The following is a 13,717-nucleotide window of genomic DNA, read 5'->3' on the forward strand; positions in this document are numbered from 1 at the left end:
TTGTTTGACATTAAAAAAGAAAAAAAATACTAAATATTTAGTTTTTAAGTATTTTCCAACATAAAAATTTAATGAAATACTAGATTTATTTATTAGTTCAAAGATATATTTGTTCTTCCTTAAGTAATTATAATTTATAAAATAGTTCCGGATAATTTTATGAAATTATATATATATAACTTTTTTTTTCAAATACCCACAAAATCTTTTTCCTAACTCGTCAGTGACTCTTCATTCTCCTTTTATCCGCTCGTTCCGCTTCTCCATTCTGCTTTGTTATTATTGTTTTCCTTTTTATTATTAATTTATTTTAAAACCCAATCGATTCGAGGAAAGCAAGTCCTGTAAAAGTCAACTCACACGCAAACTCAGTGCTCGCATAGCACTCTACGAAAACCCATTATTGTCCTTGAAGGGATCGGTACTCATGTTTGAATAGGGGTAATTCGGACATCTAACAAAATCCGTAGCACTGCTGGAGGACTTTTGGGGGAGAGAAAGAGCAAAACAAAAACAAAGGCAACAGCTTTGGCCATAAACTCGCCGTGTTTGTCCTTCCATGCATTCCCGCCCATTCACACCCTTTGAAGCTTTCTGAAAAATCTTTACGTGTTCAAATCTCTGGTGAGTTTTCTCTTTCATTTATGTATTTTTTTTCTGCGTTTTATGTTCGGCCCTCTGCGTTTTAGTTTTGGTTGCATAAACTTTTGTTTTCAAGCATTGCAACGTACAGAGCTCATAAAGTTTCCTCCTTTACTCGCCGTTAGACTAGAACGTTGCCGTAAGTTTCCTCTCTTTTCTCGCCGTTAGACTAGAATGTTGCCATAAGTTTCCTCTTTTTCTTGGTGCATAAACTTTATGTTTTCAAGCGTTGTAATGCAAGAGAGTTTATAAAGTTTGCTCCTTTCCTCGCCGTTAGACCAGAACGCCGCTGTCAGTTTTCTCTTTTTCTCGCCGTTGGTTGTTACCTTTTTTAGTATCACCATCTGTCGCTTTCATTCTATTTTCATGCTTACTTTTGTATAATCAATGAGTTATCTGCAGTCTGCAGCGTGCCTTCTTTTTTTTTCCCTCCCCTCTTTGTGTTTTTGTTTCTGTAGCATTCTCCTCTCTTCTTTTTCCTCGCCGGAGACCTAAAAATTTTTCTGTAGCATTCTTCTCTCTTCTTTTGCTGTTTGTTTTTGTTTCTGTTTGTTTTGTGTTTTTGTTCTCTCTTCGTTTGTGTCTGTGTTTTCGTAAACTTTCTTTTGTTGTTGTTCTGTTGTGTGTATGTAGTAAATGTGTTTTATATTTTGTGTGTAGATATTGATGTCTTATTTTTCTTTGAATTTGTGACAGTGGGAAAACTGAATTTTTGCAGATGAAGAGGCAACCGATAGCAAAAAGAACCCGTTCTCAAACAAATCGCATGATTGAGGAGAAGTATAAAAAACTTAAGGAAAACAAAGGACAAGAAAAATATGGGGCTGAATCGTCTAGTTCTAAGGTTAATGAATCATCCAGTTCTAAGGATGATGAATGTGTCAAAGGATTTGAAATGGACAATGTGAGTGACAAGGAGGAGAAGGAGGAGGGGACTAGATCAAAACAAGTTGATGATGATTGTGGTGGTTTTTTGTCAGAATCAGAAAGTGACAATGATGGAAGTGATCCTTTAAGGCCAATTATAGTGGATTGTTGTCCTGAAGAAGATTTGGATTTAGATGCTGAGAATAGTAGTTTGGGGTCAAAGACAACTGATGAGTATGTAATTAATGATGATTACGTGGATGATGATGGTGATGATGACGGTGAGAAGGAGGAGGAGGAGGAGAGGGAAACTGATGATGAAAGTTTACTGGAAGCACGTACGAAAAATAAGGGGAAATTAAAAAAGTCAACCAAGGGAAAGCACAACCGTGAGCTGAAACATGATCATGTTGAAAGAATTATTTTGAAATCCATTTTGAATACGGAAGAAACTCCCTCAGAAGATTATCCATCTTCCAGCAGAGAGGTTTTAAGAGATGAGATGAGTCAATCATTCAATGATGATGAGGAGTCAACTCCATCAGAGAAATCAGAGTGTGATGATGGCTTGGGTTATCTCTGGGCTGAGATGGACTTTGCTCGCAAAGTCAGCGAGCTGCATTCCACTAACTCTTCCATCGTATGTCGAGTTTGTAATTTGATTGAGCACAAAAGCATTACATTAGGATTGTTTTTATTGATTTAAGTTTTTATATTCTTTCTTAGATTGCATTGTAACCTATTATTGTTTCCTGTTGGCTGCCTGACAATGTTATTCATAAATTACTCTGTGAACAAGTATTGGCAATTAGATTTTAAGCAATGCCATTATCATCCATATTGTAATTAAAAAGTAAAAAACAGGCTTACTCTTTTTTCTTTTTCAGGTGTAGGCTTTAGTTTAAAGGATATACATGTTGATTTAATAGATTTAATTGAGGTTCCAACTTCAAATTTGCATGCTGTAGACAGAAGTGAAATTGCTCTGTAGTAATTAGTATACCTATTGCTCTTTATTCTTTAAATTACTTCTAAGTTTTATGAACTTCTATTTTACATCAGAGGCTTATGGAATAAATTGATGATGCAAGGGTCAAATGCATGACTTTGTTGCTGTACTATATTATATTGATTCATATTCTTAATTGTGATCATTTAGCATGAAAATATGTTTGTTGAACTGATGAGGCATATGCTATAGTTAACAAATTTATGATTGTTTTAGCTAATCAAATTCATTATATTTTTGTTTATTGTTATTTGCATTTATGACAAAGATGCTTGACTTTGTTGCTGCCCTAAATTATCTTTATTCATATTCTTAAATGTGATTTTTAGTGATAAAAATATGTTTGTTGTACCGTTAAGGTATATATGTTCATGATTAGTGTTAACAAATTTATGATTGTTTTAGCTGATTAAGTCTATTATATATTGTGTATTGTTATTTGCATTTGTGATTAAAGATGCTTGGTTTTGTTGCTGTTCTAAATAATTTTGGTTCATTTTTTAATTGTGATCTTATAGCATGAAATATGTTTGTTGAACTGATTAGATATATATGTGTTCATGATTGGTGTTAACAAATTTATGATTGTTTGCTTATCAAATCTATTATATTTTGTTTACTGGTATTTGCATTTATGAACGAAGAATGTGGTAAACAGAAGTTGTTCCTTTTTAATTAGCTGGCTGAAAATGAAGCTGCTTCATCTAATGAGGTTGAAACTGCGAAAACTCGTTGTCAACGAGGGGATCATGATCTCATCCTTAATGAGGAATACGGTCTTTATTGCACAGTCTGCTCTTATATGAAGTCAATTAAAGATATTGATCCACCTTTTGTAAGTAATGACTTTTATGTTTTTCTTTATGTTGATTATTAGTTAAATTGCTTATGTGATGTACTTTGCATAGAGATGAGTGTTTCCCGAGTAGGAAATTACTTATTAAAAGATGTATATTGCACATTGTTTGTTATGGATTTAAATTATATTCATGAGCTGAATGCTTACTAAGATTTCAATTGCTAATCTGGAATTGGAACCAAAACATAGTAGATTATGTTAATTTGATTGATTTATGACAGAAGCTCAGTTTTTAATTCTTTTTGACTCTCATATCTCTCTCTTTTAATTTTTTAAAGAATAAATTAAGCATAACTTATCTGATTTTTTGAACTTTGTTTGGGATGTCGCAGGCTACATCTCCTAGTAGAAGAGCAGAATGGAGGGAGTACAACAATGTGGATCCTTCATTTCTTGACGACCTTAACAGCCGTGACTCTGGTTTTGACTCCCAGTCAGGCTGTGATCCCTTTACTCATGCCCAAGGCACAGTTTGGGAGCTTGTTCCTAGAGATGTTAGGAAAAAAATGTTTCCACATCAGCATGAAGGTTTTGAATTTATCTGGAAGAATATTGCTGGAGGAATAGACCTTGATGAGCTGAAAAACTCAACTAGTACTGGTGGTGGAAATGGATGTATCATATCGCATGCTCCGGGGACTGGGAAAACCGGTCTGACCCTTGTATTTCTGCAAGCATATATGAAATTGCATCCAAGATGCAGGCCTGTCATCATTGCTCCCCGCAGCATGCTGCTTACTTGGGAAGAAGAGTTTAAAAAGTGGGGAATTGACATTCCCTTTTACAACTTGAACAAGCCAGAGTTGTCTGGAAAAGAAAACAATGGTGCTGTGGCTTTAATGGACAACAGGAAACGTGGACGAGGGAAAGTGGGCCTTATACGGTATGTGAAGCTCTATTCGTGGAAAATGGGGACAGGGATTTTGGGACTTAGTTACAGGTTATTTGAAAAGCTTGTTAGTGGTGATGAATTAAGTGGAATCCTTCTTGACCTTCCTGGTCTTTTTGTCTTTGATGAAGGACACACTCCTCGAAATGATGACACTTGCATGTTTAAGGCTCTGAGCCGCATTAAAACAAGACGGCGTATCATCCTCTCAGGGACTCCCTTCCAGAATAATTTTCAGGAGCTGGAAAATACTTTAAGTTTGGTGCGGCAAGAGTTTGGAGAGGTGCTACGTACTGTTAGAAAGAGTGGGCACGAGAAAAGTAAAGCAAAACATGCCTCTCTGATCAGTTCCATTGGTAGATGTGCCAACCACAGAGATGATGAGAAACTGAAAGAGCTCAAAGAGAAGATTGCCCCATTTGTGAATGTACATAAAGGTACAGTGTTACAAGAAAGTCTTCCTGGACTGAGGCACTCTGTGGTTATTTTACAGCCAGACGAGTTTCAGAAGAGGCTCTGTAAGGCTGTTGAAGGAGTAAAGAGCTTTGTTGAATTGAATTATTGTGTCTCTTTAATCTCTGTGCATCCTTCTCTCTTACCTCAGCAATTCTTTGAGAGTTTTGATGTTGACAGTGCCAAATTAGCAAGGCTTAAATTGGATCCAGAGGCTGGAATTAAGACAAGGTTTCTTTTGATCCTCCTTGAGCTTAGTACTAATGAAAAAGTTTTAGTTTTCAGTCAATACATAGAGCCTTTAACCCTGATAATGGAGCAGCTGAGACATAGATTCAACTGGAGAGAAGGGCAGGAGGTATTATATATGGATGGCAAACAAGACGTGAAAAAGCGGCAGTCATCCATTAATGTTCTCAATGATCCATCCAGTCAAGCAAGGATAATGCTTGCCTCGACAAAGGCTTGTTGTGAGGGAATAAATCTTGTAGGGGCTTCTAGAGTAGTGCTGCTTGATGTTGTATGGAACCCATTTGTGGAGAGACAAGCTATAAGCCGAGCGTATAGGCTTGGTCAGAAAAGAGTTGTGCATGTTTACCATCTGATTACATCTGAGACATTGGAATGGGATAAATTACGTCGACAGGCTAGGAAAGTCTGGTGGTCTAATATGGTGTTCCCTTCTTCGGATGGAGGTGGTAATGATCAGACAACTGCATCTGAACCATTGGAGGATAAAATTTTAGAGGAGATGGCTCAACTTTACAACAATCCATCTGAAACATTGATTAATGCTATAATCCCTCAGCCCAAAGAAACTGAGTTGATTGAGACTTTTGGCGAGTTTCTGAATAAGAGCTCTTGATGGTATGTTCAACAATCTTCTTAAAGATGGTTGTTTAATCAGTAAATTATGCGAGTCATATTGCAAAATGTTATGTCTCATTAAATAATTTGGTATTGTATACCAAACATGCTGGCATGGTGTGCAGGCCCTAGGATACCAGATATTGTTTAAAGAAAGATGCCTAGTCCCTAGTATGTATTTATCTCCAAGCTGTTGTGTTGCACAGAAAATGCTTGTTCTTGCACTGCTCTGCTGTATTCTTCAAGGTATCTGGGAGCTAAGTTGTTCTGTCATGAACTTATGCTGCCATGGCTTTTTTTTTTTTGGGTTGTGTGCTTGGGAGTAACAAAAAAGATATCTGAGGATGAGGACAACACAGCGGCCGCCTAACAGAAAGGGGATTTTGATGTTTTGTAATTTGTGTGGAAACTTTTAGTGATTATACCGTGTTAAGCTATATTGACATCCCCTTTTTATACAAATTCTTTTGGAATTAAATATTTCTTTCTCCGTTTTTTTTAAGAACATATTTATCTTATTTGATGATTCTACTCTGTGCTTATGTCTTATGTCGCCTCTACATACATGCCTTTTTGAGTTGTGATTATATTAAATAATTCTGGAAATATTCCTCCTTTGGCTTTTTTGTGGAATTGGTTTATCAGGATGTTAAAGAGTTGTCTCTGTAAAATTGTATGCGACGGTGAATTGTACTAAACAAGAGATTATGTTGTTTTTGGTCCTATCATGGCTGTTGTTGACTTGCTGAAAAGGAAGGTTTTAGTCTTTGAGGATATATGACAGGGCAGTGGGTATGCTAGAATCTTTCAAATCCGTGCATCAACATATGGGTTTTAGTCACTAGGGTATTATGAATAGTCCTATCAATGTGGCTTCCCCGAGGCTTCATGGTAAAAGATGAGTGTGCACCCGGCCCGGACCCGGACGAACCCGGAAAATCCGGGCCGGGTTGAACCCGTACCGGAGTGTAAAAAATCCGGTATCCGAAATGAATTTTAATGACCCGGATGTTTCAGGTTGGAGGTAACCTGTATATCCGGAACCTGGATCCGGATATCTTATTTTAATATTATTTTTTAATTATATTTATTAATTAATATAAATACAAACATAACTTTCCAAAAAAAATATAAATACAAACAAAAAGGATCCCTAATTTTATCATATTGAAGTTGAAGCTGCCGCCTACTGCAGGCAAATTGCCCGCTGCCAAACAACGATCCAGGTTGCTACCGTCGCAAGTTCGCCACCATCTCAAGTTCGCCACCGTCCCAAACTTGGGTTCGCGCCACCGTCGTAAGCTTGGGTTCGCGCCACCGTTGCAACTCATACCCTTGGATTCACGGTGAATTGTTCACCACCGTCGCAGCCTCGCAGGTCACAACTCGTACTCTCGGATTCACGGTGAATCGTTCACCACCGTCGCAGCCTCGCAGGCTTGCAGCTCCTCTATTCATCATCGGCTGCCCTTTTTTGAGCTGTAACAACGCACCTTCATCATCATTTGCCGTTATTGCTCAGAAATTTATATTGTTGATGAGTGATTTACAATCTGGATGTGTTGTTGCTGGAAATGTATTAATATTTCATTTTTACAATTTTTAAAATTGATTTATTGATCCGGGTTTAAAACCCGGAATTCGGAAATCCGAATTTTTCCGGGTTTGAACCCGGACCGGACCCGGGTGAAGAAAATCCGGGTTTTAATCCGGGTCCGGAAGAAAGAAAATGGCATCCGGGTCCGGAACCGGAAAGGCTAAACCCAGACCCGGACCCGGATTTTGCCATCCCTAGATGCAGGTGTAAATTCTAGGGCAGTTTTGGCTGGTCTCGGTGCAACTGGAGAGTCTGTTGAAGCCTTTATCAATTCACGAAGACTGGAAGCTGGCCTCGGATGCATAATAAACTAGTAATCTGCCATGTACTTCTGTAGTTTCTAATCCCATACAAAATCTTGAAGTCCTGGTCTGTAGTTTTGTTCAAAGTACTGTGTTCAGCACACTGAGGATCCTAATACGGCCTTGTTTAGAGATGCACGGACATGTCTAATCCAAAGGAACAAGTAATTTGCAGAAGAATTTGCTGTGATGGAGAAATCAAAACTTGTCATATAGTTTCAAATTTTCAGCTAGTCTGGCAATGATTAATTACACCATGAAATGATTAATTAGGTTAAAACTGTGAAAGCAGATGTTAATTAATTATTATGCTACATTATTATTAACAATAGAAGATGTTAAATAAAGAATTAGAGAATACTGTGAGGACTTGTATGATTGTTTAAAATTCTTATAACGTCTTTTATGCTTCTTTTGTTTTTTCATAATTAAGATAATTACATCCTAAAGTTGGTATTTCATACATGCGTTCACACTTTTTTTTTTAAATTATAATTTTATTTGACTCTCATGTTTTCTTCTTTACAGTATGTAATAATTAATTTGGTCTGTTAGAAAGGGTATTTTCTAGGAGAGCATAGAGTAAATCTTTTGAATTGAATCTTTTGTTATTAGGTTATATTTTTCGAAATCATATTGTGGGCAATGGAACTGTCCACCAATCACTTGGCTTGTTAGATGGCCAGGGAAATTTTGTTGCAACAAGTGGAGGTTTGAACTTATGAAACTTTAGTATTATCTTATGTTGGCTATTATAATTTTAGATTACCTTCTCTTTAATTGACAATCTTCAAATTATTACTTTTTACTTTTGAAAACTACAAGTTACTCTATTTTTATTTCAAAGATACGAAAAAAAAGAGAGAGTGGATTGATGATTTTTTTTTTTTAATCTTCTTAATAAAAAAATATGAGTAGTCTAAAATTAAAAGAAATAATGAAGTAATTTAAAAATAGTGAATGGGGGAAAATCCAAAATAAACCTATGCAAATACATTTTATCTTATAGAATCAGTGATATGCAAATACATTTTACTTTTTCTTTTTAACTTTCATATTAATGTAATTTTATGAACTGAGATGGCAGAAAGTAAAAATGAAAATCCCAGTCTTCAAAACTGGAATAAGATACGAAAGCAAATAAGCAATTATGCTATTTTAACTCAATAAATAAAACGACATGGGGCCTGGGCTTCGTTATGGGACATGAATTGCCTTTGACTAAAGTCATATGATGTGTTGCTTTTGGGCTTTCATAGTTTCATTCTCATTCTCATCTCGGCTCGATTAAACGTGATAGTAGGACTCAGGCTGCCCGCTGGGGGCTGGGCTTACTCGTTCGTTCTTCTTTAAGTTGACCCGCTCCATTCTAGGAGAAAGTTATCCAATCCACTTGACCCGGTTTTTTAACCCGACTCGACATTCCACCGCTATATAAAATCCGAACAAAATGCATGCGCTGGGGTTAGGGTTTCTTTTGTCGCTCTACGTCTCAAACAGCCGCTGCTTGTTGAAGAGCTACAGACCTTCGCTCCAACGCCACAATGGTACTACCTCGCTCTCTCTTTCTCTCTGTTTAGATTTTGGTCTGTTTGTTAATGATGATAAAGAAATACAAATGTGTATAAAATTTCTCGTGATTCTGATTTGTCGATTTGACTTGATTTTTCCTTTTTTTTTTCCTTAATCTTCATCTGTATTTGTGGAATTAGGACTAGGAGTGGTTTTGTTTTTCAAATTTGTTTAATGTTTATAAATTTGAATTTTGTTGTTTTAAAATATTTCTGCTCATTTCCCAAATTGAAAAATTGATGCCTTGTTTTGTCTCAGTTCCTTATAAGATATGATCACTTTCACTACATTATAGGTTTCCAAATTAATGGTTTTATATATAATACATAAAAAAAGAGTATTTGGAATGTGGAATTACTGTGTTTGAGTGTGTATGTCTTGCTCTGTCTGCATATGTGAGTATCTTTTCTATGTGGTGTTCTAAGCTGAATCATTTTTCTTTGGTGCAGACCAAGCGTACGAAGAAGGCTGGAATCGTTGGAAAGTATGGTAGGTGCCAACTTATTATTCAAATCTTGCTTCACTCTCGTTTTATTATTATTATTATTTTTTGTTTGCTGTGGGGTGTAATAAATGGAGGTTGGAAATAAATTTGATATTTATCACTTGTGCTGTTGTTTAATATCAAGTTTTGGTTGATCTCTATGAGCTTGGATTCATGGTTTACCTCTTGATGCAGGTACCCGTTATGGTGCCAGTTTGAGGAAGCAAATTAAGAAGATGGAGGTTAGTCAGCATAGCAAATATTTCTGCGAATTTTGCGGGAAGGTATGCCATCCATGGTTATATATTGAGCCTATTGTGATTAATATTGTTTGCCAGTGTTAGGACTGATCTTGGTTTCAAACCTATACTTTCTGCTGCAGTATGCGGTGAAGAGGAAAGCTGTTGGCATTTGGGGCTGCAAGGACTGTGGGAAAGTCAAGGCAGGCGGTGCCTACACTTTGAAGTAAGGATATTCTTTGAACTGCTTCTCCGTATCTTTTATTTTTAGCTGTCCAAGTAGTAACTGGTGGTGTTGTTAATTTTGCAGCACTGCTAGTGCTGTGACTGTGAGGAGCACAATCCGTAGGTTGAGGGAGCAAACTGAAAGCTGAGCTTGCCACCATTGGCTTACTCCCGTGTCTTAGGTCGTTTGATCTTTAGTTTCGGATACAACCTTAAATCATTTTTGATGTTGCTTTATTTCTAGATGCAAAACAATTGGTTGTTGGAACATGAAACTTTTGGCTGTGTTTTGACTCTTGAGATGTTCATTCGCTATTTTTCCTATGAAATTATGTTATCTAGTGGGTTTTCCTATGAAATTATGTTATCTAGTGGGTTGATTAAATTGTTTTATAATACCGTTATGCCTTGTGCTGCTGTTCTGCTGCAACCAACCAATAATTATATTTTTATGCTCTGCAAAGTTAATTTATACGCATCAGACACCTCATTTGAAACTCTAAACCAGTTTATTCCCGTCTCAAATTGTTTGGATACATTTGAGACCTTACGATACAAACAAGTTGTTATCATATATCTGGACGTGCTTTCATATGTTACAACCATGAACACAAAGGATTTGCATTAGATACAAGTAAGGGAATTTCCTTTCAAATCAGATTCTGATTTTGGAGGAAAAATGTGATTCCCTTTCCACGGTACACCTTCGTTCCTATTACTGGAGAGTTCCACAAGTGAAAAGAAGCATGGGATGGGTGGGGAATCTAAATGGTGAATACAAATCAATGAATGAGCGAGAGTTGTCTCTACAAACAGTTCATTTAGTACTGTTATTTTTAGTAAGAAGCCAAGTTATGGATGCAACTCTTTCCATTAGTTCCAAGCCACAGAAACCTAGGCTCCTACGTCGAGCCATCTTTCTGATATGTCAAGGTATGCTGGATTAAAGCACTCCATCAACAACTCAATTTGATAGAAATGGTGATTCAAGTGGATAGGATTCAAACTGACATCCATCTTTTATTATAAATGACGCGGTCATCCGTCTGCACCACCAAGCCAACTCTAATCTATCACCACTGCTATCTACATCTCAATAGCCATATTGTTCTCTTAAATTCAAGATTGATTTTTTGTTTCTCGATCTTCGTTTTTCTGGGGTTTGGGCTTGAGTTTGAGGAGTTGACTTTTTCGGTGATCGAAGTTTTATAAGCTAGTAAAAATAACTTGATCTGCCAATGCTTTTAATGCCAATATCACAAAATCACCAGGTGCACACTGAGATACCCATCTTCGATGGGTTTCTTCATCTTCTGATTCTACCAGATATAATTTCTCCAGATTTTTTAACTCCTATAAGTCCTCCACGCGGCATACGAGCCACTGGCTGAAGGACAGTTGGATTGGCATACATATCGGCGCTGAACTCACAAACCATTATCCTAAAAAAATCAATGGCACGAAACTTATTTTTGTGATAAAACAACATCGCAGAACTCCCGAGTCGTCGGTGGTGGAGGGGTGGGGTGCAATGTGATCCAAGTAGAGATGGCAGAAAAGCCCGCCCGGACCGGATCCGGACCGGACCCGGCACATGCGGTCCGGGTAAAATCCGGCCCGCATGCATGAAAAAGGCGGATCCGGGCATTGATTTTCAATGCCCGGCTGTTTCCGGGCACGGGTCCGGTCACAGCACCAAGAACCCGGAACCCGGACCCGTGCCCGCTTTTTTATTAAGTAAAATATATATATATATATATATATAAAATGAAAATTGCATTTTTTCTTTACCCAATTTCCCCCAAACCCAACCGGCCAACCAACCCTAAATCGCCAATTCGGGACAAGTCTCAGAAATCAGAATCGGCACCTCCTCCCTCCGTCTCTCCACCAATACTGGAATAGCCGAATGGGAATGAGACGGGGCAGATAAAGAAAATGACTAGCACGCGTCGACTCCCAAGTGTCGGCAAACAGCAGTCTGGCGGTGAGCTAAATTGATCGTCATAACTTAACGGAGATGACTGGAGCGAGCGAGTGATGCTTGCAGCATTTAGTTCATCTCTGGATCTTTGGTGTATAAAATTATTCTTTTCTTCTCATTTTTAGAAGTAATAAATCTTCACGGTTCACACAAATTTTATTTGCACAAAATATTTTCTGATGTTTCACAGGCACTACAAAGATGTATGAAAAAAGACCAAAGCCGAAACAAAACTACAAAACCGCTTCCCACAGACATCTGAACTCTCCCGGCCCAAGCATGGTTCAGCATGCACCAGAATGCTCCTCCAAGTGAAGATGAATTCATCAGGCTTATTTCAACAATTTTCCTGTTCGTATCAAATGATTCCAGCACAAATTCTTATCCCTCTCCATGCCACATGCTTTCCTTCCACAACAAAAATATTAGCAGTGGAACTTGGAAGAGAGAATACCTTTTGAGCCCTTGTTCCATCCCAACACATGGTGCGTCGCAATCAATAACACATCCTACTATTATTGAACAGCCACACTACTGTCCTCTGTGCGAGGAGGCCTCCATTTTTTATTAAAGAAATCCCTTTCAACTACATTTGGAGACTTTTGCTAATCGTCCAGTGTCTTCAGCCTTTCATCAATAATTTCCAGCAGCTCTTGCAAGCCAACTCCCGTCCTGGCAGATATTTTGACATCTGGGGCATGCTGGTCTTGAGATTGGGAATCTTTTTCCATCACACAGACATCTTTAGTAGACTCAGGTTGTTGGTCCTCCGCAGCCTTCCAGAACTCTTCTTCAACGTTGTCTTGTTCATCTCCCGATAGTAACCAGCCATGAGAGTAGTCATTGTGGTTTTTATTCATGCTCTCTCCAAGATCCTCAGACACAAAGCCATCATTGTTTTCAGCATCATCACCACCATAATTATCAATGCATTCTACATCTACTTGCAAGTTGGGTTTGCAAGTGGGAAAAAGGCTTTTAATGAATCCTCATTTCAATATCTTTAATCAGTGAATTTCGAAGCTATATGTAATATGTGCGTTTCTGATTTTGTCCCATATATTATGACCACTCAAATTCATCAGTTATCACCACTCAAATCCGGGTAGAGAAAACCCGGAAAAAACCCGTGCCCGGCCCGCATAAAAAAATTCCGGGCACGGTGCGGGTCCGGGTAGCTACATTTGATATCCGGGTCGGTCCCGGGCAGCTCTAAACCCGGACCCGACCCGGACTTTTGCCATCTCTAGATCCAAGATAGGGGTGGGCAAATTCGGTTTGGATCGGTTTGGGACATATTCTCAAACCGATCCAAACTAATTGGTTTGAAATATTTTCAAACCGATATCAACCTAAAATTTTTTCAAACCGAACCGATCCAAACCGATTGGATCGGTTTGGATCCAGTTTGAACTTATTAGCTAAAATTCCACTTCTTTTATATTATTTTACCTAAATTATTTGTTATTTTTTTGTGTCCGTAATCCAAATTGATACCTCTTTTATATTATTCATATCTACTTTGATATCTACATAACAATTCAAAGATACATCCATACAAGTTTACAGCATAATACATCCTAATAAACAAGTTCTTAACATGTTTATTCAAAACAAACTCACAAAATTAAAATAAACTTGAACAACTTTTGACAATTAAAATATTGTGCATCTTGTCCGTCAAAATTTATGGCCCAATTACTTTTGATTTGTCAAAATCTGCATAAA

At 37.6% G+C, this 13,717-nt stretch overlaps 2 protein-coding genes across 6 annotated transcripts; both read left to right on the plus strand.

Annotated features, from left to right (window-relative positions):
* The first annotated feature begins 402 nt into the window (after positions 1-402).
* Positions 403-6,215, plus strand: LOC102613667 (SNF2 domain-containing protein CLASSY 3-like). Of its 5 annotated transcripts, XM_025099211.2 has the most exons (5): positions 403-624; positions 1,339-2,149; positions 3,198-3,353; positions 3,710-5,586; positions 5,712-6,213. In XM_025099211.2, exons 2-4 carry the CDS (start codon positions 1,361-1,363, stop codon positions 5,582-5,584), a joined length of 2,820 nt encoding a protein of 939 aa, XP_024954979.2. In that variant the 5' UTR covers positions 403-624; positions 1,339-1,360; the 3' UTR covers positions 5,585-5,586; positions 5,712-6,213. The 5 variants fall into 5 exon arrangements, with proteins under 5 accessions (XP_024954979.2, XP_024954978.2, XP_024954980.2 ...); XM_025099210.2 differs by having other exon boundaries at positions 3,710-6,214; XM_025099212.2 differs by having other exon boundaries at positions 1,361-2,149; positions 3,710-6,214.
* Positions 6,216-8,907: 2,692 nt separating this feature from the next.
* LOC102621114 (60S ribosomal protein L37a) lies at positions 8,908-10,364 on the plus strand. The gene is made up of 5 exons (XM_006477000.4): positions 8,908-9,032; positions 9,507-9,546; positions 9,737-9,825; positions 9,924-10,006; positions 10,091-10,364. The coding sequence occupies exons 1-5, from the start codon at positions 9,030-9,032 to the stop codon at positions 10,152-10,154; spliced, it is 279 nt and encodes a 92-aa protein (XP_006477063.1). The 5' UTR covers positions 8,908-9,029; the 3' UTR covers positions 10,155-10,364.
* Positions 10,365-13,717: the final 3,353 nt, after the last annotated feature.

The sequence above is a fragment of the Citrus sinensis genome, chromosome 3 (genome assembly GCF_022201045.2).
Source record: "Citrus sinensis cultivar Valencia sweet orange chromosome 3, DVS_A1.0, whole genome shotgun sequence".
Classification (NCBI taxonomy): domain Eukaryota; kingdom Viridiplantae; phylum Streptophyta; class Magnoliopsida; order Sapindales; family Rutaceae; genus Citrus; species Citrus sinensis.

Bases quoted from the DNA above. Each gene is read 5' to 3' on its own strand.
- LOC102613667 (XM_025099210.2), top strand. From the start codon at position 1,361: ATGAAGAGGCAACCGATAGCAAAAAGAACCCGTTCTCAAACAAATCGC. The intron at 2,150-3,197 runs GTATGTCGAGTT...CTTTTTAATTAG, and splicing joins ATTCCACTAACTCTTCCATC to CTGGCTGAAAATGAAGCTGC. The intron at 3,354-3,709 runs GTAAGTAATGAC...GGGATGTCGCAG, and splicing joins AAGATATTGATCCACCTTTT to GCTACATCTCCTAGTAGAAG.
- LOC102621114 (XM_006477000.4), top strand. The intron at 9,547-9,736 runs GTAGGTGCCAAC...CTCTTGATGCAG, and splicing joins TGGAATCGTTGGAAAGTATG to GTACCCGTTATGGTGCCAGT. The intron at 10,007-10,090 runs GTAAGGATATTC...TTAATTTTGCAG, and splicing joins GGCGGTGCCTACACTTTGAA to CACTGCTAGTGCTGTGACTG.